The sequence below is a fragment of the Dermochelys coriacea genome, chromosome 5 (genome assembly GCF_009764565.3).
Source record: "Dermochelys coriacea isolate rDerCor1 chromosome 5, rDerCor1.pri.v4, whole genome shotgun sequence".
Classification (NCBI taxonomy): domain Eukaryota; kingdom Metazoa; phylum Chordata; order Testudines; family Dermochelyidae; genus Dermochelys; species Dermochelys coriacea.
Window position 1 is genome coordinate 92,602,579 of NC_050072.1, and position 21,873 is coordinate 92,624,451.

Here is a 21,873-nt window from a genome sequence, read left to right on the forward strand (position 1 = left end):
ATGCTTACCCAATTAAAGTCCAATTAAAGTACCTTACCGGGTGTCTTCTCAAGCTAAAACTGCTATAGAATGGGAGATTTCGGATATGTTACAGATGGGTGAACAGCCCCCACCTCCGCCTCTCTCTCTCTCACACACATATCAACCCCCTACAGACCAAAGTGGATGCTATCCAAGTGGCCTGTCCCAAAGTCAAAGAAAGAGGTTCAATCCTTCTTAGGCTTGGCCAGTTATTACAGACAATTTGTACCGCAATACAGCCAAATCGCCGCCCCACTGGCAGACCTAACCAAAAAGAAACAGCCAAATGCCGTTCAGTGGACCGAAGAGTGGTCAGAAGGCCTTTAACCAGCTTAAAGCGACACTCATGTCTGACCCTGTACTAAGGGCCCCAGACTTTGACAAACCGTTCCTAGTAACCACAGATGTGTCCGAGCGTGGTGTGGGAGCAGTTTTAATGCAGGAAGGACCTAATCAAGAATTCCACCTGTAGTGTTTCTCAGCAAAAAACTGTCTGAGAGGGAAAGCAACTGGTCAGTCAGTGAAAAAGAATGTTACCCATTGTCTACGCTCTGGAAAAGCTACACCCATATGTTTGGGGATGGCATTTCCACCGACCATGCTGCGCTACGGTGGCTTCATACCGCCACAGGAAATAACAAAAAACTTATTCGGTGGAGTTTAGCTCTCCAAGATTTTGATTTTGACATCCAACACATCTCAGGAGCTTCTAACAAAGTGGCTGATGCACTCTCCCGTGAAAGTTTCCCAGAATCAACTGGTTAAAATTGTCCTTGAGATGAGCAGCTCTTGCAATGCCAGAGAGGGCAGTGCATAGGGTAGCTTTCCCAGTTTGCAAGTGGCTGCAGCGTGCTTTTCAAATGGGAGGGGTGGAGCGTGACAGGGAGTGTGTTGTGTGTATGTGGAGGGAGAGAGAGTTTTTGGGGGGTAGCGAGTGTGTCAGCATGCTGTATAGTAAGTTTAGACAGTGGCAGGGGGAAATGCTGACAACAGCCCCCACCTCCGCCTCTCTCTCTCTCTCTCTCTCTCACACACATACACACACGCCTACATCTGCAGCAGCAGCATTCCACAGTGATGGTTTGCTTTGTCCCGGAGCAGATAAGCATGTCAGATGTCAGAAACGGAGCTTTGAAAGGGGATATTTGCATGCCTGCAGCTGAGTTCAAAACAATAACCAGAGTGGCCACTTGACTTCAAGGGATTATGGGATGTTTCTGGAGGTGAGTCAGAGAGCTGTAATGCAACATGTCATCCACACTGACACCCCGGCATTTCAGCCAGGGCGCAGCAAGCTCATGCTTCTTGTGGAGGTGGATTACCAGGGGCACTCCCGCTGTGGAGTCCAGGAGCTCTACATGCCTTGTCAGTGCGGACACCTCAGGAGTTAGGGCGCCCGGGGCTGATTTAATGTGCTCTAACTTGCAAGTGTAGCCAAGCCCTTTATCTAACTTGTCATCAGAGTACCAGACCCACAAGGTAAAGCAGCAGAAGTGGTGGGCAAAATCAAGAAACACACAGTCTTGAATAACAGGTTTCAGAGTAGCAGCCGTGTTAGTCTGTATTCGCAAAAAAGAAAAAGAGTACTTCTGGCACCTTAGAGACTAACACATTTATCTGAGCATAAGCTTTCGTGAGCTATAACTCACTTCATCGGATGCATACAGTGGAAAATACAGTGGGGAGATGCATCCGATGAAGTGAGCTGTAGCTCACGAAAGCTTATGCTCAAATAAATTTGTTAGTCTCTGAGGTGCCACAAGTCCTCCTTTTCTTTTTTACACAGTCTTGAGGAATATGAACTTAACCCAATAAGCCATAATAGTGAAGAGAAGGTGTGTTGGGGTGCATACCCCACACAGGCCCTGAATGGGTTAATGTGGGCCTGAGAGGCCATTTATGCTATCTAGCTGCCCCTGGGGTGGGCCAGACTTAACTGAACATTAGTCCCAGCTTGGGAAGGAGCTGGGTGGTTACTATAAACAGAGGAAGTTCAGAGCAGAAGGGGGCTGCTAGTAAGGGGAAACGCTACAGTCACTCTCTGTGAAGAGATAGAGTACAGAGATCCAGAAGAGACCCCAAAAGGGAGGTAGAAAATGCCCTCTGAGAAGCAGCCTTAAAAGAAGCCTGAGAAGGAGAAAGGGATAAAGACCAGACAGGCTTCTCTAGGGTCAATTGAGATGGGAGCCTTGAGGTGCTGCCTGCACCTCAGTGTAAGGGAAGGGGCACGCCAGCCCTTGGATTGTGGAGTTGATCAAGACATAGAGCAGCAGAGACATGCTGGTAACAAGGTGGCTGTCAGCTAAGCCCCAGTAAGCTGAAGGTTTGGTTTTGTATACATTTTTGTTGGACTTTGGTTAAAAAAAAAGAAACTGAGGCCCCAGAAGGGGCAGGTCTCTGTAAAGTGGTCAAGCAGGACACTTATGGCTGGACTTGACCAAAGGACAGTGGGGGCAACTGATGCAAAAGGACACTGCAATGCCACACCCAGCCAGTAGAGGGCATGTTAGGGCAGCAACTTTGCTACTGGAGGGAGAGCTATGCCTGCATAAGAAGGCTTCTTTATAGCCTTATAGATGGTTGATGGGCCAGGGATCTGTGTAAAGTCCTTCATATGACATTTTTGCCAGGGATCAGTTCATAGCAACAACAGCAACAACACTTTGCACTCTTGCCGTACGATGCTTTGCATTAACAAATTAATCTTCCAAAACACCCATAAATGTCATCATCACCACATTACAGAGGGTGATGCAGCGGCAGATAGTCTGTACAATTTGCCCAAGGCCACTGTGGTGGTCAGTGTCACAGGTGGCACTGGAACAATGGTGTAAAATAACATCTAATCTTTGGTTGAGGTCAGCCAGCTCCCTTACTTTGCTTTTACATATGTGACCCTCAAGGACATCACAGATTTGAGCATGTTAAATTTCTTCCTAAATCTTATATACGAATCTCATCGTCACCATACGTCTTCAGTTAAATCTGCTCTGGTACATTTTAGTTAACAGTCATAGAAATAAATAATACTAAAGCAATTTAAAAACCTGTCTTTAAAGGGATTGAATCTCACAGCACCCCTGTAAGGCAGGTATAGTCCGCATTACCACCACCACAGCATAGATGGGAAAACAGAGGGATGGAAAGTTTAAGTGACTTGATGAAGATTGCACTGCAAATCTGTATCAGGCCTGGGAAACAAACCCAGATGTCCTGCCTCTAATTCCCATATTTTGAGCATGGTTCTTCTAAATTATTTGGCATACAAGACAGAAAGTGTCCATAATGGGCTCTTTGAAGGCTTGTTATAGATATATAAAGAGATTGAAAACCTAATCATGTTTTGTAAATTACAGGTCCTTCCCAAGAAGGAATTACATAAAGCAGCACCTCCCTTGTAATCCTGAGATTCTTCCCTTAGTTCATAGGAAGCACAATTGCTTGATCCAGGGTTGCATTAATACTGAGTAGAATAAAAATAAATTGTATGTCTCCCCTTTTCCCTAGCAGTCCTTTAATCCACTTGCTTAGCACATTCTCAACTCTCAAGAACACAAACCAGAGTAAAGGATACAGATTTTATTTTGAAATAAAGATATTTTGAAGTCACACGCTGCTGTGACTCTGCCCCCTACCCCCTGCCATGCACAGAAAAGTGAAATGCATTCAAATGGGGAGCACAGTGAGCATCTGCCACATTCTCTGCTCACAGACAAGTAGGGGATAAGAGACCCCTCTTCCTGGCAATGAATGCTCTTTCCACAGGAATGTGCAAAAACTTTTGAGCCTACACATAATTTGTCACATACACAGAATAGAATGACAAAGCAGCCCATCCTGACCCAAATGCCCCATTATTTAAAGTCATAAATATGATTAGCTGGGCAAATGAGGATTAAAGACTTTTTACTATAATGGATGGATGGTACATTGTGTCAGAGAAGCTGTTACCACAAGTGCTGAATGACAATATTGGTGATTTAAGGCTTCGTTTATTCATATGGTTGCACAGTATTTTTTACTCAAACTAACATATCATAAGATAAATGTGAAACATGTCTCAACCAAAGCCAAGTTCCTAGCTGTGCTCTCCTGTATTATCTTTAAACTGAAGGACAAAACATAACAAGAGTTTGTCAGGAAAAGTAATATACTCTGGAGAAAGATAGAAAGTTTAAGACAGTGGACAGTAATATTGTTTAGAAGATTTTTTTAACTTAAAAAATTGTAAAGAAGGCTCCAGGTCTGTATAGAAGGGTTGGTGAAGTTACTCAGGAAAAAAATCACCATGAAATAGATGAAAGAAAACATGTTCTTTCCCGATATGCAGGCAGACACACAAAATATGAGGTCTTGTTGGATTGATAACTTGTAGTCAAGCTAGTGAAAAAACATAACAAGCCTGACAGACTGTTTGACAAATTTACATACAGAAGCCACTATAATCTACTTGCAAGAGCTTGAAGGTCCAGCATTTAAAAATGGATAAATTGAATCAGTTGTTATATAAAGGTCATTGACTTATTTATGAAATTGATGCATATTGTTATTTGTTCAGACTGCAAATGCAGACTTCCATACATGCTCTCATGGGAGTATAAAAATCATTCAAAAATGCATTCCCTGTTTAGGATGCACGAGGTATCTTAAGGAGTAAAAGTAGCCTTTGGAGAGCGTGCTACCAAGCTCAGACTTGAGAACTGTTCTGTCACTGCTTAAGTACAAAAGGAATTTCAGACTCAATTTATTCCCTTTTCTTTGGATTATAGCACAAATCTTAAAGCACTGATAGTTTCACACACACACAAAAATCCCTCGCCTCAAAGGAATTAAACATACACGCTTCCCTCAAGTTTTGTCAGAATCTATTTGTTGTTTTCTTAAGAGGGTTCCCCTCCTCACCCCCTTTCTGGTTCCAATAAAGTCCCATTTGGCCTTTACCAAAGAGCAATTCTCATAACACTTGGGTCTAATTATTATTTTCCCCTCCCCAGAGTTCTTAGAAAGCAAAGACCATTAGGGACCCCAAGTATTGTCTTTGCAATGTGAACACCTCTCTTGCTTATTATGTTTCTTACTGCTAACAGCTTCTGCCAGTACAAAAAAACGCTTAATTTTGGTTCAAATTGGCATTTATTTTTGAACTATTTCTGAATCAAATTATGCTGTTTCAAATGTGACCCTCTGAGTTTTTGCCTATATTCAGGCTTTAATCGCCAAATTCCATCAGATTTCTTCCTCCTCTTCCATTCTCTCAGTGTCATGTTGATACTAATTAACCATTCCAAAATTAAAAATGGGTTTATTTCCCAGCTGGTCACCTCACTTGTATTTCTCTTCCAATCGTGCAGGTAGACTGAAAGGAAGCCAGAAGTATTCTTCCATAAATTTCCTCAGTAGGGCTCATGAACTCACTCCAGCCCTCTCTGTTCTAGGACCCTTGTGCTCTTCCAATTTTAGAAGATGGATATAGTCAGACATACACCCACCACAAGCATTTTCACATCCTCCAGCAAGCATGCAAACCAAGAAGTTGCACAAGACCAATGCACAAATCTCGATGACCCCACTAGTAAATATATTCAAGAAATTAACAACAGGTTTCTTCAGCTACACTATAACCCTATGTGTCCAAAGATCTCAGCCCCACATTCAGAAAACGTACAGAAGTCTAGGACAAAGGTGATCACATTTAGAGCCATCACCAAAAGAAACGTCCATTACAACAGAGAACGCACATAGGTTTTATCAGATATAAGTGCATTTACACGTTTAGTATTGTAAGTTCCATACACTTGAAAGTTCAGAGTTGTAGTAGGGAGAGAAGAATATTCACATCTGGCATGCAGTGCTGACTATATTGTGGGAGCTTCAAAAACAGAATGCCAAGCAGCCATATCTTTTAATTTCTGAAGTTAATCATCAGGACATTAGCACTCAGCATTTTCCCATAGACTAAGAGGCAGGATATGACTTGAAAGAGAAATAAGACCAAAGTTGGCAGCTGTACTACAACACAACACAAGCCCCAACTTCAACCACAGTTCACTTCACTTACGTGGTTGAGAGGGTTTTTTAGATTCTCAAATCTACTGCAGAGCTATTTTACTGTAATCTGAAAAAGTAACAGCATGACATGAACACCAAAAATGTTCCTGTCCACCATCTCCTCCCTCTCAGTTATGTAAAAACAAATGAGAAACCCAAATACAAGTTATTTTATAAAACTCTGCTGACACGGCTAGATATAGACTGAGCAATACATTATGGCTTTAAGCCACTGGCTATGGTGCACAGGGAGTGTTCGGAGAAGAACTAGCCCAGTGGGAGTTCCCAGAAGCCCTGCACATCAGGCAGGCACAAATCACACCTAGGAGATCAAGAGGAACGTGACCACCATTGCAGTCTTTGAAAGTGTTCGGCATGTGCTCCCCTGGGTGTGGACAGCACTGCTGGACCAGGGGGAAGCCCCAATCTACGCCTTTCTGTTCCTTTATGAGGAGGCTAGCACCACCTTGAGTGCTAGTCTCACAGCATGCTTGGGTTCCTTGACTGCGATTGCCTCCAGCCCTGAGCCAGGGCACAGAGTGAGTTGGATATGAATGATCCTTGCACAGACAAAGCCAGGGAAACTTTAGCCCTGAGTAGAGTAGGTGTATTCTGTTGCACTGGAAATGCTGATACGTGCCATGACTGCAAGTAAGGCATGAATTTCACTCCTCATGGGGAAATATTGCCATACTCCATGCACCATTTTACACTGGACTGGTACCTCTGACATTTGGTGGAACATATTTTCCCCATTTGCAGATGCTAGCTACATTGGAAAGGATCATTTACTTTTCCTTTCTGCTCTTTATCAAGATTAACTACATGCCTGCTTTGGATTGTTTTTTTCTGGACTATTGTTTGAGGAAGGGTGGAGAGAATATCGAATGACTGGTGATTGAGGCGCTTGCATTGTGTTCCCTCAAGATAACAGAAAAAGGAGTAAAAACCCTTTGTGTATCGCTGGCCTATAGCATTCAGGAAGTTCTCTCTGGTGAATGCAAAATGCTCACAGAATCACTTGGGAAGACATTTGTTTGAAAGGATGATTTTGCCGTGTTTAAATACAAATTTTCCACAGCAAATTGAATATTTCCTCTTGGCCCAAATAAAACATGGATTAAAATGCACCAATTGTAAATTGACTTTTCCTCATTTGGGGCCCAATTCCAATGGCAAACCACCCAATGATTTCAGGAGCAGCAGTTTTGGTTCTATTGTTTACATGACAGATTTACATTTTTAATATAGTATGCTGCGACTGGTGCTTGCTGTACAAAATAGAATCTCTCCACTGTTACCTTTCTTCCTTGCCCCCCACGCCCACAACTAGTCTATCTTCACTTGTCGCCCATCATATGCTTAGACTGCAAGCTCTCTGCTGCAGAGACTTTTTTTACGTACATGTACAGCATCTAGCACATTGGGGACCTGATCCCTGATGGATCCTCTAAGCACTAGTGTAACACAAACTAATAATGATGATAATGGTTGTAATTTGAAAAAAAGTGTCTCTGGAGCTTTGGGCTAAGGATAAACCCAAGTTCCTAAATTCAGGTCTGGATGCAAACTTCAAAGTTGGAAGATGTATGGATCAATTCAGGGCCATCTTTACTTTGAAGAATGTGGTCCTTTTCTGATGCAAACCTTCAAGGACTTGTTTACAGTTAATGACAGGTTTCAGAGTAGCTGCTGTGTTAGTCTGTATTCGCAAAAAGAAAAGGAGTACTTGTGGCACCTTAGAGACTAACAAATTTAGTCTCTAAGGTACCACAAGTACTCCTTTTCTTTTTACAGTTAATGATAAGATTTCATGATTACAAAGTGTAATCTATCAATTGGTATTTATTTACAGTAAATTAATCCTCAGAGTAAAAGTCCCTACTAGGGACAGACATTTTAGGGACCGTACCCGAAGGAGTGAGCATTTTAGCTTGGGATCCAGAACTGTTTGCTATGGTTTGCTCACTGTTTTGATTAACAAAATAAAAATAAACTCCACGTTGAAGTTGCTGCAGTTTCAAAATTTTACTCAGTGACTCACAAAGAAAGAAGTCCTTACACAAACATGCTCTAGGCAGGTTTGTAGCTAGAAAAGCACTGATGCCATACTGGAGATCAGACAAGATTAGTAACTTATTGACTAATTTTGAAAATAAATGAACTTTTCTCACCTTTCCCAGATGGGAGATAGAACTTGCTAGTAAAGAACTTCTTCGGACATTAGTATGGACAAATAGTAACATAATAAATGTGCTATTCCACGAAGACTTTTAGAATCCAAATGCCAGAGATCTCACCATCCCTCCTTACAATTTGGATCCGGCTTTCTTGTTCTCTTCTAATGCAACCCAGCATAAAAGAAAACATACTCCAAATCTTCTCTCAGTCCAATATAACTCTTTCTACCCTTTGAAACTTTACAGCTTTGTCCTTCAGGCTTCATATCCCCAATAATGCCCCTGAGGATTCCAAAGACTGGGAACAGCATGCAGGCATGTGGGGAGGAGATATATCATCTCAGACCGTATGTCTGCTGCTTTGCACTGACCACAGTTCATTTAAATCTTCATTTAAATCTTCTCCATTTAAATCTCAGCTGCTCTAGAATTCTCCCCTTCAGGAATCCCAGAGCTGACGGTATATCAGACAGATCTGAATGGCTCAGTGTCAGGGCCCAGTCAGAGCCACAAACCATGAATGAGTTTTTATGGGATCATTAAAAGGCATTGCCAGTGTGGTTTGGGGTCCCAGGAAAGATAAAGGGAGATGAGGGCCTAAGGGATTAGTTATCACCTTCTCCACAGACCCTCAGCCCAAGAACAAAACATGGTCACCCTTTGGTCCACAGTGAAATACTCCCTGATCACCTATCCTCACCAAATATACAAGTTCTTTTTATAAATACACCTCCTCTATCATCTTCAGAAATGGGCAGAGGGATAGTACTGAAGGTTTAAACAAAAATAAAAGGTTCAGAATTTCACACTCATCACCCCCCAGACAGGGCTGACTGCCATTTCAAAAAGTACTATTTCCTATGGCATGGTACTGCAGTAGAAACTCTAATGTGATGGTGAAGCACTTGCAGTAGTACCCCAGTTGTTGCAGCTCTAACAGATACCTGCTTCCAAAATTGTAGTTTGAATTACCAAGTGTGGCTTTAATAATCCTATACAGATCAGAGTAAATTTCCTTTTTCTGGGGCCAGATTCTGCCATCTTACATTGAGTAACATCTTACCCCATGAAGAGTCTCATTGGTCTTGCAGAATAAGGTACTACTAATGGACTTCAGGTTGGGGGGGAGGGGGAAATCAGGCCAGCAGAGAACAGGTGACTGCTTAAAATCATATGTTTGGATCAGAGTTTGGTTCAAGGCCCTTTATTTCTGTATTTATCCCTCTCTGACTAGCTCCTTGCCTACTGTTCAAAAGCATGGACTGATATGCGATGGCACTCTTTCTAGTTTATCATGGTACTTCAGGAGCAGAGGCATGTGGTGCATGAGTCGTCATAGGTCTGGCCATAAGGTAACTTATAAGAAACAACACTTCTTACCTTTCATCCCAAACTTGGAGTGTCTTCCAAACTTCAGAATAATGAGCATTATCACTAGGCCAGTGCACACTAATGCTGCAATCCCCACCACAACATACACCTAAAAGAGAGGGCAAGAACAGTTCAATCTGTTGCATGATGATGAAATGTCTTCAAAAAGCAATCCACATTTATTCAGAACAATCAAACTAGGGAAAGTTTTCTTTAAAAAGGGAAAAAAAAAAGAGAGACAGTCAGATCTAAGAGCACAGAGGGGACCATTATGTAGGCTCTCTCCCACCCTGCAGAGAACAGAGACTGCATGCCATCCACCCCTGCAGCCCTATGGAGCTTTATCAGAAAAGATAATACAGCCTGAGGCGCTACTAGCTTTGACACAGTGTACCCCTGGGGCACAGCTGCTGACAAGGAAACCAGAACCAAAGCCACTTTGCAGCACAGAGCCTCTTCACAGATAGCCCTGTCCTCTCACAGACCCCTCAGGATTCTGCAGATTATGAGATGGTCCCTGCTGTGCACAAATCCCACAAGGGACAGTGTGGGGGTAGAGGAGGGGAGGGGCTCTGTGAAGTAATGCTCATGGAGATTTGCTGCCCCAGACCCACACCCACAGGTCTGAACTTCAGCTCCTACTTTGGGCCTTGATGTCCCTAACTGACAGGAACAGAATGGGGGAACGGGTTTGAGATCACTCCCACTGGCCCATATCTATTGTTAATAGTTTTTTTAAAATCCTGAACTTCTTTCCTCCTTTAATTCTATCTCCTGAGCAATTCCTGAATATTTAAAGTTAAAAAAAAACCCACCCTGTATATACTGAAGCAATATCTAGTTTGTAGCTCCTGCCCACCCACCACTTTCTAGTCTTCCATAGCTCACAATTCTCCCTCCCATTCATGTATCATGTATGCATGCACAAGGTGCAATTCTTCACTGCCTTCCACCTTGTGAAGTAATTTACACTAAACATTAAGCAGTCAGAATGACAGTGCTTTACATTCACTTTGTACAGGTATAAATGATTACACAGAGGTAAGAAAAGTAGAGAATCAGGCCCACTGAATTAGCTGTTTCTACTAAAAATCTCCATGTTATCTTTTAATGACAACCCCATGAAAAATGGTGCCAAAATACAGAATTCTAATGTGATTTTTTGTTTAACATGACTTCACTATGAGCAGCAGTTGACTACCAGGTTTATAAATCCGGTGAGAGAGCCTTTCAAATTACCTTGAATTTTAAGGATGTGAACATCTCTTACTTTGTAAATAAAATTACTGTATTTTAGGTCCTACGAAAAACAATATGGCATGACAGATCTTCTCTAAGAGCTGGTCAGAAAAGTAATACAAATTAAGGATCCACTTTATTCAGATGAAAAGTCACTCACTCTTCTCCCCCCAACCATTTTTTGAAAAGGGCATCTTGAACAATTCTAGCAACAGCTCTGGTACACTGTTAGTTTAGTGTAACATCACAGCTTCATCAGTTCTATAGTCAGAAAGTCTGCCAAGATTACAAACCAGGAAACAATGTATATACTTACAGTGATGCTATCTTCATTCTCTTTGTTGGAAACATCCGTAGAAGTGATTTGATTACTGTTATTCGTGGTGTCCCCAATATCATTAGGTGTGGTTTCATAATCTTAGGGAGGGGGAAAAAAGGTTGTCATCATCATTTGAGTTACTATAATACTGCAATGTTTGAAACATGAGAGACTCTTGAGTTCTTTGTAGAAGATGAATTGTTTCTATTGTATCAACTGAGCATTCTGTTGGGAGATCTACAAAGCCAAAAGCGTCATTTGCTCCAGACGTTGTTTTTTAACCGTGTAAGTTTTGCTTATGTAAAACTTCAGAGAATGGATCTACGCTGTAATATATACTACCGAGGGAAGTTAGAGTTAAAGTTAAGGAAGGACTTTTACTATGAACCTGGTTTTGGGTGCTTGTGACTAAAAACTGTTTTAGCCTTATGCTCAGCCAAAGCCCAAAGAAGAGGCTTTTTTAAAAAAATTAGTTTGGGGACTTCTGGGGTACGTCTACACTACAGCTGGAACTGAGCCTCCCAGCCCAGGATAAACAAATTTGTGCTAGCTTGGCTCAAATTAACATGCTAAAAATAGCAGTATGGATGTTCCAGCTACAGCGAAGACTGAGATAAGAACCCAAGCTCACATCCAGGGGGTCAGGTGGGCTTGAGAGCCTGAGCTGCCACACATGCTGCAACATCTACCCTGCTATTTTTAGCACACTAGCTTGAGCCAAGCTAGTGCAAGTTGATCTATCCAGGCTAGGAGTAGAGACAGTGGGACTCACTCCTAACTGCAGTATAGAATTATCCTTTGATATATTTTTGAGATTTTGGCAAAAGCCCATTTAGCTAGTTCTGAGTTATCAAAGTGTGAAGGGACAGATCATCTCATGTTAAAAAAATTTAAACACATTATTCTGTTTACTTGGATAACTCAAGAACATTTAGGTTCCAAATTGCTAACTTGCCATAGACTTAATCCTGAAGAAGGTTTCGTGCCAGACATTTCTTAAATTAATTTCTTCAGATGTGATGGACCACACCCTACTCTTAGTTCCAATGGATAAATCCAGAATAACTCTACTGAAAGAGGACTTTGGCCCAACAAAGTTATAATTATTGGAAAACTGCACAATGGATTTATCAAATGTAGGATATTCCACCAGTATTATTCCAAGACAACAAGGACTAAATACAAAACAAATGCAAAGCTGCATCTATTTCTAGGATTACATACTAAAATGTGTGTGTGTGTGTGTGTGTGTGTGTGTGTGTGTGTGTGTGTGTGTGTGTGTGTGTGTGTGTGTGTGTGTGTGTGTGTGAGAGAGAGAGAGAGAGAGAGAAACATTCAAATAAAATGTAATCAGTACAGTTGTTGCAATTGTAATTCTAGTGTGATTATTTAAATATACAGTCAGTCAATCACAATTGTTTTTCCAATTTATACTTTGTTTAAATCAAGAAGAAGTTTCAATGCCAAAATTCTATAAATGGAATTTGAAAGTGGGGTAGGATCATTAGTGCTGTTTCTGTCCTCAAAACTGCCATAAGAGAGGGGAGAATCTTCACTCTAATACACCTATCTTCACCTGGCGCTCAGTGCCATTTTGGAGAGGTTAGCTGGGAACACTGGAAACATGCTGCATGGGCACTTTCAGTTTTCATGCATGAGCGCATGCACACACACTTCCTTGCTGCAAAGCATCCTGCATCTTGTATATGGCCATTATTTGGGGGCTGGGTTCTTTGGTACTGTAACATCTACATGGCTCTCTTTGTCACCAGCTCAACATCTGGTTATTTTGGTATAAAGCAGTCCAGCCAGACCAAGCTGACTCTCCTAAGTCTGCACTATAATAGGCCAAAGGCCAGGATTTAGTCCAGCTGTAATAGATAATACCCATTCTGGGTGCAAAGTGGCTCACTTAGGGCATGGCTACACTTGAGAGTTAGAGTGCATTAAAGCAGCCCTGGGTGCCCTAACTCACAACCTGTCCACACTGGCAAGGCATTTAGAGCACCTGGACTCTGCAGCTGGAGCCCTCCTGGTAATCCACCTCCACAAGAAGCAGAACACTTGGTGCGTCTCGGCTGAAAAGCCCCAGCATCAGTGTGAACACGGTGTTGCATTACAGTGCTCTGATTGGCCTCCAGAAACATCCCATAATCCCCTTAAATCAAGTGGCCACTCTTGTCATTGTTTGGAATCGGCTGCAGGAATGCAAATGTGCCCTTTCAAAGCTCTGTTTCTGACAGCCGGCTACTTATCAGCTCTGGGACAAAGCAACCGTTAGTGTGGAATGTTGCTTGAGAGGCAGGGGGAGGGGGATTTGCTGCTGTCTGAACTTACAAGACAGCATGCTGACATGCTCTCTTCCCCCCACATAGACACAACACACTCCCTGTCACACTCCACCCCACTCCCCCCATTTGAAAAGCACGTTGCAACCACTTGCATGCTGGGATAGCTATCACAATGCACTGCTCTCTGTGGCCATTGCAAGATCTGCTAATGTGGCCATGCCAGTGCGCTTGAATCTGACAGTGTGGACACACGGCAGCGCTTTCTCTACTGCGCTCTCCGAGGGCTGGTTTAACTCACAGCGCTCTACATCTGCAACTGCAGCCATGCCCTTACAGTGCTTTTAGGAGACTCACTGTAATTTCCTGACTTTAACATTTAAAACCTCAACCATAATGTTGCCTTAAGGTGATTTCCCCTCCCTTCTCTATAGCTACATATTTGTAGCAGGCATCAAACTGTAGAGAAAGGCAAGGGGACAGCATTTCTCATATTACACCGATTACACCTTGCCCCTGCCTGCATTCCCCATCTGTGCAAGCAGTATGGCATCCAAGAGGTGCTGTGGAGGCTGGCAGTTAATGTCACTAGCACTTTTGTCCTGCCACGTTACAAAGTGGTGGGGGTGTTTGACCTATCCCTTCTGAAAACAGTACCTAAATCTGTTGCTGCATGAATGATCTAAGTGTACTTAGGTTCTTGTGGCTATAGCAGCTGGCTTTCTCTAGAAGTGAAATTGTTGACAATGCCTTTACTATGGAAGCTTTAACCCTTTTATTCTTCTATTCTAGTTTTATTGCAGGGGCCACTAAGTTCTTGGATCTATTTTCATAATACAAGAATTAATCACAATGCCAAGGTAAAATACACATTCATAGATACCAAAATATATCACAATATGACCATCACATTTTCAGAGGGACAAATTTTGCCCTTAATTACCTGCAGGTACCCGAGGACAGAATTTGGCAAGCAATATTTGCCAATAAAGTTTACCCTTCTACATATCAATCAGAAGGCCTGCAAAAGTGTATCTTGAAGTATATATGTTGTTCCATGTGCACTTACATTTACTCTGACTCACCCACTGAGTTGGACTTTGAAACTTTAGGCCTTGATTCTTCACTGCCCTGTAACATTTGCAGTCATTTACCAGTGCAAAGTGTCAGCATAAAATGAGCACACTCTTTGCAAACCTAATAGAATCATTTTGTGACACTGCAGTGGGTGGGGTTTTATCTGGCATACTTCCTTGTCTACCGCAAAGACCTATCACAAATCTCTGAGGTATGCAGGGGTGTGGGGAGACACTCTTAGGTTTTTTAATTGAAAATATTTTCCTTTCCATCTCCTGGTTAGTCCCTCTACTCCATGTTATTTCAGTAGGGTTAAGAGGTGTCCCTTTTGCATCTTGCTCAACTATCCCTATTATTAGCTTTCAAATTTACATTGACCAATCTGTAGTTTAATATCATCCCTCATGGTCTCTCTCTCTCTCCCCCACACCTGCATCACATATCCAAGTGTCAGTATATGCCTACTCCTTCCTGAAGAGCCTAATCCTGTGATCCACTGAGTACCCAGTCATCCACTGAAGTTAACGGGCATTGATAGCACTCAGAAACTTACAGGAGGTGTTTAGTACCTTGCAGGAGCAAGCTCTCAGAATCTGACTTTTTGTACAAACTTTTTTCCTTTTACTGCTACCGTGACCCAGGAACCTCTTAGTGCCAACTGGAAAGGGCAGAGAGGGGATTCCTGTTATCCCCCGAGTCTGGTATTTACATTCTAGTAAAGAGGGTCATGTGAAGTCTCTAATTTAAAAGAAAAAAAAAAGTCTGTCTGGTCATCAATATCATTGTGAAATGTATGTACAGATACTATATAAAAAGTTATGTATATATACTGAAAATTATGTTCATAAGGTATGCAACCAACAAAAGTAAAAACTGATTGTCAGACAAGAGATGTTTATCCAGCTATCTGTTTAAATGTAAGAATGCTAATGGTTGCCCCTGCTAAGTCAAATGCTAACAAAGAGCTGGTAGAGACTTCAGAAAGAAACTAACAAGAAGAGAAAAATAGCCCAGAGGTGAGGGAAGAGACCCTGTCTAGAGGTGCACACCAAAGGTTTGCTTGAGCATATTGGAGGGGGAAAAGGATATGCCTAGTCATCTCTCAAGTAGGAAGTAAATGGACAGCAAATTTACTTCATGAAAGTGGGATCTCCCCCAGACTTTGTTGAAAACACTAGCATAAACTTTGAGTGAGATAAGCTTCTTTAGAAAAGCAGGTAACTTGTTAGTTAAATTTAGGGTCCAAAGAGCAAGTTATGATTTTGTTTCATATGTAGCTATTTGTTCCCAATATTCTTTTTCATTATTACCTGAATGTCTGTTCTTTGATGATAAACTTATTCTTGTTTTCGCTACAGAGCAAAAACTAATCCCAAAGTCATTTCCATGTTAAAACGCTTCTACCAATGACTCTCCCAAAAACTAATTATATAGTATTTCCAAATAGCTTATCCCACTAAGTAGACCTATGAACTATGAATTAAGACAAACAATTTAAAACTAGAACGAGTCTCAAAGAAAGCAAGAACTAACAGTCAGCTCACGAAAGCTTATGCTCAAATAAATTTGTTAGTCTCTAAGGTGCCACAAGTACTCCTTTTCTTTTTGCGAATACAGACTAAAACGGCTGCTACTCTGAAAAGTATCTTTTAGTTACTGAAAAATGGTCCAAGGACAATAACTTTAAAAAGAGGGAAATGGAAATATCAGAATAATATTGTTTTTGGGCGGGACTAGAACTTGCAGGCTCTTCAATAAGATACTGAAACACATGCATAAACTGTAAGCATGTCAGTAGTCCTTACTGAAGTTAATAGGACTGCTCACATGTAACAAGTTACGCATGTGCTCAAGTACTTTTACACAATGGGGGCCTAGGAGAATTACAAAGATCAAAACCAACGTACATGTAGGAAACTGTCTGAACTACAACAACAACAACAACAAAAACCACACATGCATTAGTCCCTCCTTGGAAAAAAAGGGAGGGGAAGCTATACTTTAATATTTCCAAACCACTTAAAGACAATTTGATGCCCCAATTGCACATTTGCTAAAGTTTAATGACATGGAATGGAATGGAATGGAATGGAATCAAAGCAATAAAATTTAAATCAGCTTAAGGAAATTTAAGTCATGGGCTATTTCATCCAAATAACCATATACTGAGCAGGATCCAACTCCACCTAGAACATAAAGGGTAGTTTGGAAGCACTGCTGAAGATGGACTTTCACACTTAGTCAAATACAACAAAGATATTATATAAAAGTAGCCAACTGTTTTGCAGATTTTTCTCTCAATATTTGGTCCTCAAATTCTTTGTGTTAAAACAAGATTAATCTCCTCCTGTTGGTACTTTTTACAACTTAATTGTAGATGGTTAGGACCCAATGCCAATACTATTCAATTTCACAATGGTTACATGTAACCATTTTTGGTTCATCTTGTAATAGTTTGGCCAGCCATATCAGAAAAGGCCAAAAAACACATTACTATCAGGTTAAAAAGAAATTCTGTAACCTAGGTTAAGGCAATACTTTATTAAGCTTGGATAAAGTTTTCAACAGCACATAAGTCACACTGACTTTCAATTCATTATTTAAAAAGGTCCCTAACCCATGAAGGACAGCCCAGAGATGTTAGAGAATAACTGTAATTTTACAAACTGCTCTGCTGTTGCGGTACGGATTGAGTCTTCATCAGGGATGGGCTAACATATTTTGCCTAAATCAGCGCTAACTAAAATACCCTGGGTTCAAAAGCATGACTTTCACTCAGATGTTAGCAGGTTCAAGTTCTGACTATACAAGAGAGACTGGAGAAAAGGGGAGTGGGAGGGGAGTAAAAATAGGATGAAAACTGAGCAGAGAGGTGGGATGAAAAACCAATACAGAGACACAGAGGAAGGGAGTAAAGAGGGGGAAAGGGAAAAAAACAAATTATAGGGACTCTCACTTGTGCGAGCCTCATTTTTTAATGGGAATTTTACTCTCTCTGAGATGTAGCATAGGCTTCCCTACAGACGGTAAAACATGCTTTTTATAAACATTGAATCATCAAAACATTAACTAGCTTACAGGAGAAAAGATAATGAACTCAATCTCCCCCAAAAAACAGAACTTTGAAAGGATCACAAAAACTCCAAATCTAAGAATCGGGCCACCAATACTCTAATCCTCCATCTGGGGATATTTACAACCATTCTATAGCAGTGCATTTATGTTTCTCCTAGTCTGAACCAACAGCAGCAGAGAAAACAGTAGAAAGCTCTATTTGTATTAATTTATCGTAAAATAATATAAGGAAGGGAAAAAACTATCAAAATAAAGAATATTTGGTTCAGGTTAAAATAATATTTAAGTTTAACTCAGCATAACAGTTCATCTTTCCATTTTTGAGTTACTTAATTTGTCATTTCTTTTTTGTACATTTTGAAAAAAAGAAAATCAAAATATATACCATAAAGTTCAGGATCCAGGATTGGGCCACTACCTGAACAGGAAAAAAGAGAACAGAAAGAGTTGGTAAATATCTTGCAAATGTGCATGAAGAGTAATAGTTTTTAGGAATTCTGTTCAGAGCTAAAAAGGTTATTAGCCATAGCAATGATATTATATAATATCAATTGTCCACAAATTCAAATAACCGAAATACATTGTACAGGCTTTTTATTCAATTACATTTTTAATTATTTTCAGAGACATGCAAAATATCAACATTTGCTTCATATGAAAGATCTGATTGACACCTAGCGCTAACCTGAGTTCTAGCAAAGACTGTTATGGTTCCAGACTGGGCCAAATTCTGCTCTGTTACACGGGTACAAATCTGAAATAACTTCAGTATGTACTATTCCTAAAATCAATTGCAAAACTGTAATTGATATTAATTGGACCAGAATTGGCCTGTTAACTTCAATGGGAGGGGCAATGACTTGGGCCAGGGTATATTTGGCCTTGTAATCTATATAATAAGATTCCAGAATTGTCACTTTCTCCAGATCTTACTCTCAAGCCTAGAACGTCCATTAATCAGTGTGAAGCGATGGAACCAGCTACAAGCATGGCTGAGAACTCTTTTGGTTCAGAATATCACCAGGTTCAACCACCAGTGATATCTGTGATCTGTTACTGTCAAGTTTTTAAGTTCTCAGCCATTTTTGGCTTGTGTTCACCTTACAAGTTACACCCATATGACAGCATTGCCTTTCACCTAGTTCTTAACTTAAATCACCATGAGGAAAAACTCCTTTAGAATTGTGATATTGTCAGCTGGCAGCATACCACAAAAGAATAAGGGTCAAAGTCACTAATAGACTAAGCAGCACAACTTCATTAACTCTACTGGAATTGCACTGCTAAGGATCCAGTTTCATAGCTGATCCCACAGGCAGAACTCTCATTGAAGAGAATGAGAGTCCCACATGCAGGCCAACTAGATAATCAAGTCCTTAGCCAACTAAAATGGACAAAACGAATCTACATTTTCCAATATACAGTTCTGATGTCGTTTTGTACCCGTTTCTTACTACTGCATATATCTGGGCATGATCCTGCAACTCTTCAGTGTACAAAACTCCTTCTGTTCATATTATAGCATAAATCTATTTCCACTTGGAAAGGTTTTTTTTTTACACTTATCAGATATTTTCTATTGTATTGTGTAAGTCCAATACAGTAATCTCCTAATTACATTTTCTATATATTTACTGTTTGTTCTAAAAATAAAAATTAAAAACAAATGTAAATCCTTTAAGTAGGAAGAACAAGCTCAGTGGGCATGATTCTGCTCGGATTTACACCACTGTACTTCAGGAGTAACTCCACAGCAATAGAGAGTTATACTGGTACAAAGCCATCATAAATTAGGATAGGAACATAGTTAGTTGTTGCTTCTTTTCTTATGCTAAATTCTTGAGAATCTGTGGTGAAAAGTATGACACTGGGATCTGCAAAACATCTACAGAATGCAGAGTAGAGTATCAGGCTCACTTTTTAAAATGCCTTTGCAGATATTTTAATGCTTAGAGAGTTATAATGTAGATTAAGGTGCCCCCATGAGAATGGCCCCTCCAGCTGTAGAAACAAACATCAGGTGCAATGAGCATTTGTTATCTAACCTCAAGATACATCTGATGTATCGATGAAGATTTTCAAAGAGAGAAGCCACAATTTTTTTCCAATATAAAACATTCAAATTATGTGAAAAAAATCTTAGGAGAGACCCAGTACCCTGGCAATTGTTTATCTTTGCTATTCACAATCTGAAGGAAACAAAGTATTTGGGCTAACTCATAAACTCAATAACCTCAATGGCAAAACTTCCATTAGATGTCAGTGGGACTAGGATTTGGCCCTCAGAATTAAATTAATTCCTGGTCCAGCTAGGTAGCATTAGAGAAAGGATTAATTAACCCATTAGACCACAGATTAAATAAAGACTTAATCCCTGCCTGTGAGGTAAAGGCTAGGAAGTAACATATTCCATTCAGTTACCTTTTATACTCACTAAAGCCTTATCTGAAAACCCAAAAGTTCAGCGAAAGTCACATTTCTGTCTAGATATCCTCTTCATAAAACTATGATATCAGCTATTATTTTGATATTTTCATTTTTAAGTTATTGTCTTTGGACTGTTTTTCAGTAGCTAAAATATACTGTCAATTCTTTATTATTTGTTTTAGTTATTCCAAGTTATTCCCAGTTAGTGGGATGAGCCAATGAAAGAGGTGAAAATGATCTGACTGGACTGTATAATTTTTGGGAGAGTCATTGATGCTTTAACATGGAAAGGACTAGTTCCTGCTCAGTGACTGGATTTTTCATGGAATCATTTTCAGACACTTCTGTCTGTGGATGTGGGGCATCTTCTGAAATTAAGATCTAAAGGTGTTTTCTCCTCCTTGAAAAGGCTTTTTCAGACTCTTACGTTCATCTGGAAGCAAACTGAACATTTGCCCTTTAGATTGTCATGGGGGGAGGCAAAGCTAGCTATGAAGTTCCCCAGATAATGGTGCTTTAGGCTGCCCTGATCTTGCTACGAACAGGTACAGATTATAAAATCCTCAGAGAAGTGTCTGTCCTTGCATGTTTGGAAAGTGCCCAGCACACAGCAAGTGCTACCATAAATAAATAATAATAAAAATAAATACTAAAAAAAAATGACGATGAAAAATTCAACTGAGAAACTACATGATATAGTGACCTTTTGAGATTATGTGACTTTTTAGGCAACCCTTTCCTGGAAGCATTATTATGGGACACTCCTTCGCTATTCTAGAACAAACAAAATGTGTTTCAGATAATGTTACCTCCAGTTAGGATGGTACCTTCTATCTATCTTGGCAAGTAATAAATAAGGAAACTTATGTTAGGCAGCTGAACTAATGCACCTTGAACTAGGGTGACCAGATGTCCTGATTTTATAGGGACAGTTCCGATTTTTGGGTCTTTTTCTTATATATGCTCCTATTACTCCCCACCCCATCCCGATTTTTCACACTTGCTGTCTGGTCACCCTACCCTGAACCAACACCTCCTACTTAAATATCACCTCAAATATAGGGATAGTTGGTGGTTCAGAGCTGTATGAGTTTCAATGGCATTGATCCGTCAAGCTGGATACATACACATCATAAGATACATCCTGTAGGCAGGGAAGGGTTCGGATGGATTTCTGCTAACTTGCTCACACAAAGATATCTATGATATATATAAATAGATAGCTATAGATATAGAAATGAGTCCAGGAACCAAAGCTCCAGATCACAGAAATTGGCCCTTAGTATTTAAAACAAAGGTTTAGTGAAATGTGGTTCACAATGATAATTGTGATATCATTAATGTGCTCCAAGTACAAATCAGCTCGCTACCTTTATGCCTGCATTGTCAGCCAAGTATCACATGAGACTGTTCTGCAAAGGGCACAACGTAGGCTGAGAAATTCTTGGAATGGATCCTATCTGCATCATGACTGATACAAGTTTTAAGGTAGAGTATTATGTTGATGATCTCATGCTTGAAAGCGCTTGATGCTTCATTTTAATCATTCATTTTAAATTTCTATAGTTTATGGGTAGGTTTTTTTTATTTGTCTTTGTTTTTAGCTTCAGTGCATTTGCCCATAAGTGATGTCAGAGAATCAGTTCAAAGCTTGATGAAGATACTTCACCGCATTAAACATCAGCGCTGGCATTTAATTTCTATCATGCAGGCATGGAAATGAACATAATGCCTGGGTGTGGGCCTATCTTCATGCTTCATTGTACAGTATGTTGGACAGACAATGAAACTGCACATAAATGTTATAACTGAAAAAAAGCCTTTTAAG

At 40.4% G+C, this 21,873-nt stretch overlaps 1 protein-coding gene across 4 annotated transcripts in view; it reads right to left on the reverse strand.

Annotated features, from left to right (window-relative positions):
* Positions 1-21,873, reverse strand: part of NTRK2 (neurotrophic receptor tyrosine kinase 2) — a 290,683-nt gene that overhangs the window by 201,834 nt on the left and 66,976 nt on the right. For all 4 annotated transcript variants that reach the window (XM_038402301.2, XM_038402302.2, XM_043514505.1 and 1 more), the window contains exons 10-12: positions 18,004-18,036; positions 11,176-11,276; positions 9,630-9,729 (exon numbers count right to left, since the gene is read on the reverse strand). In XM_038402301.2, coding sequence (XP_038258229.1) covers positions 9,630-9,729; positions 11,176-11,276; positions 18,004-18,036 — 234 coding nt within the window. The remainder of the gene's footprint in view (positions 1-9,629; positions 9,730-11,175; positions 11,277-18,003; positions 18,037-21,873) is intronic.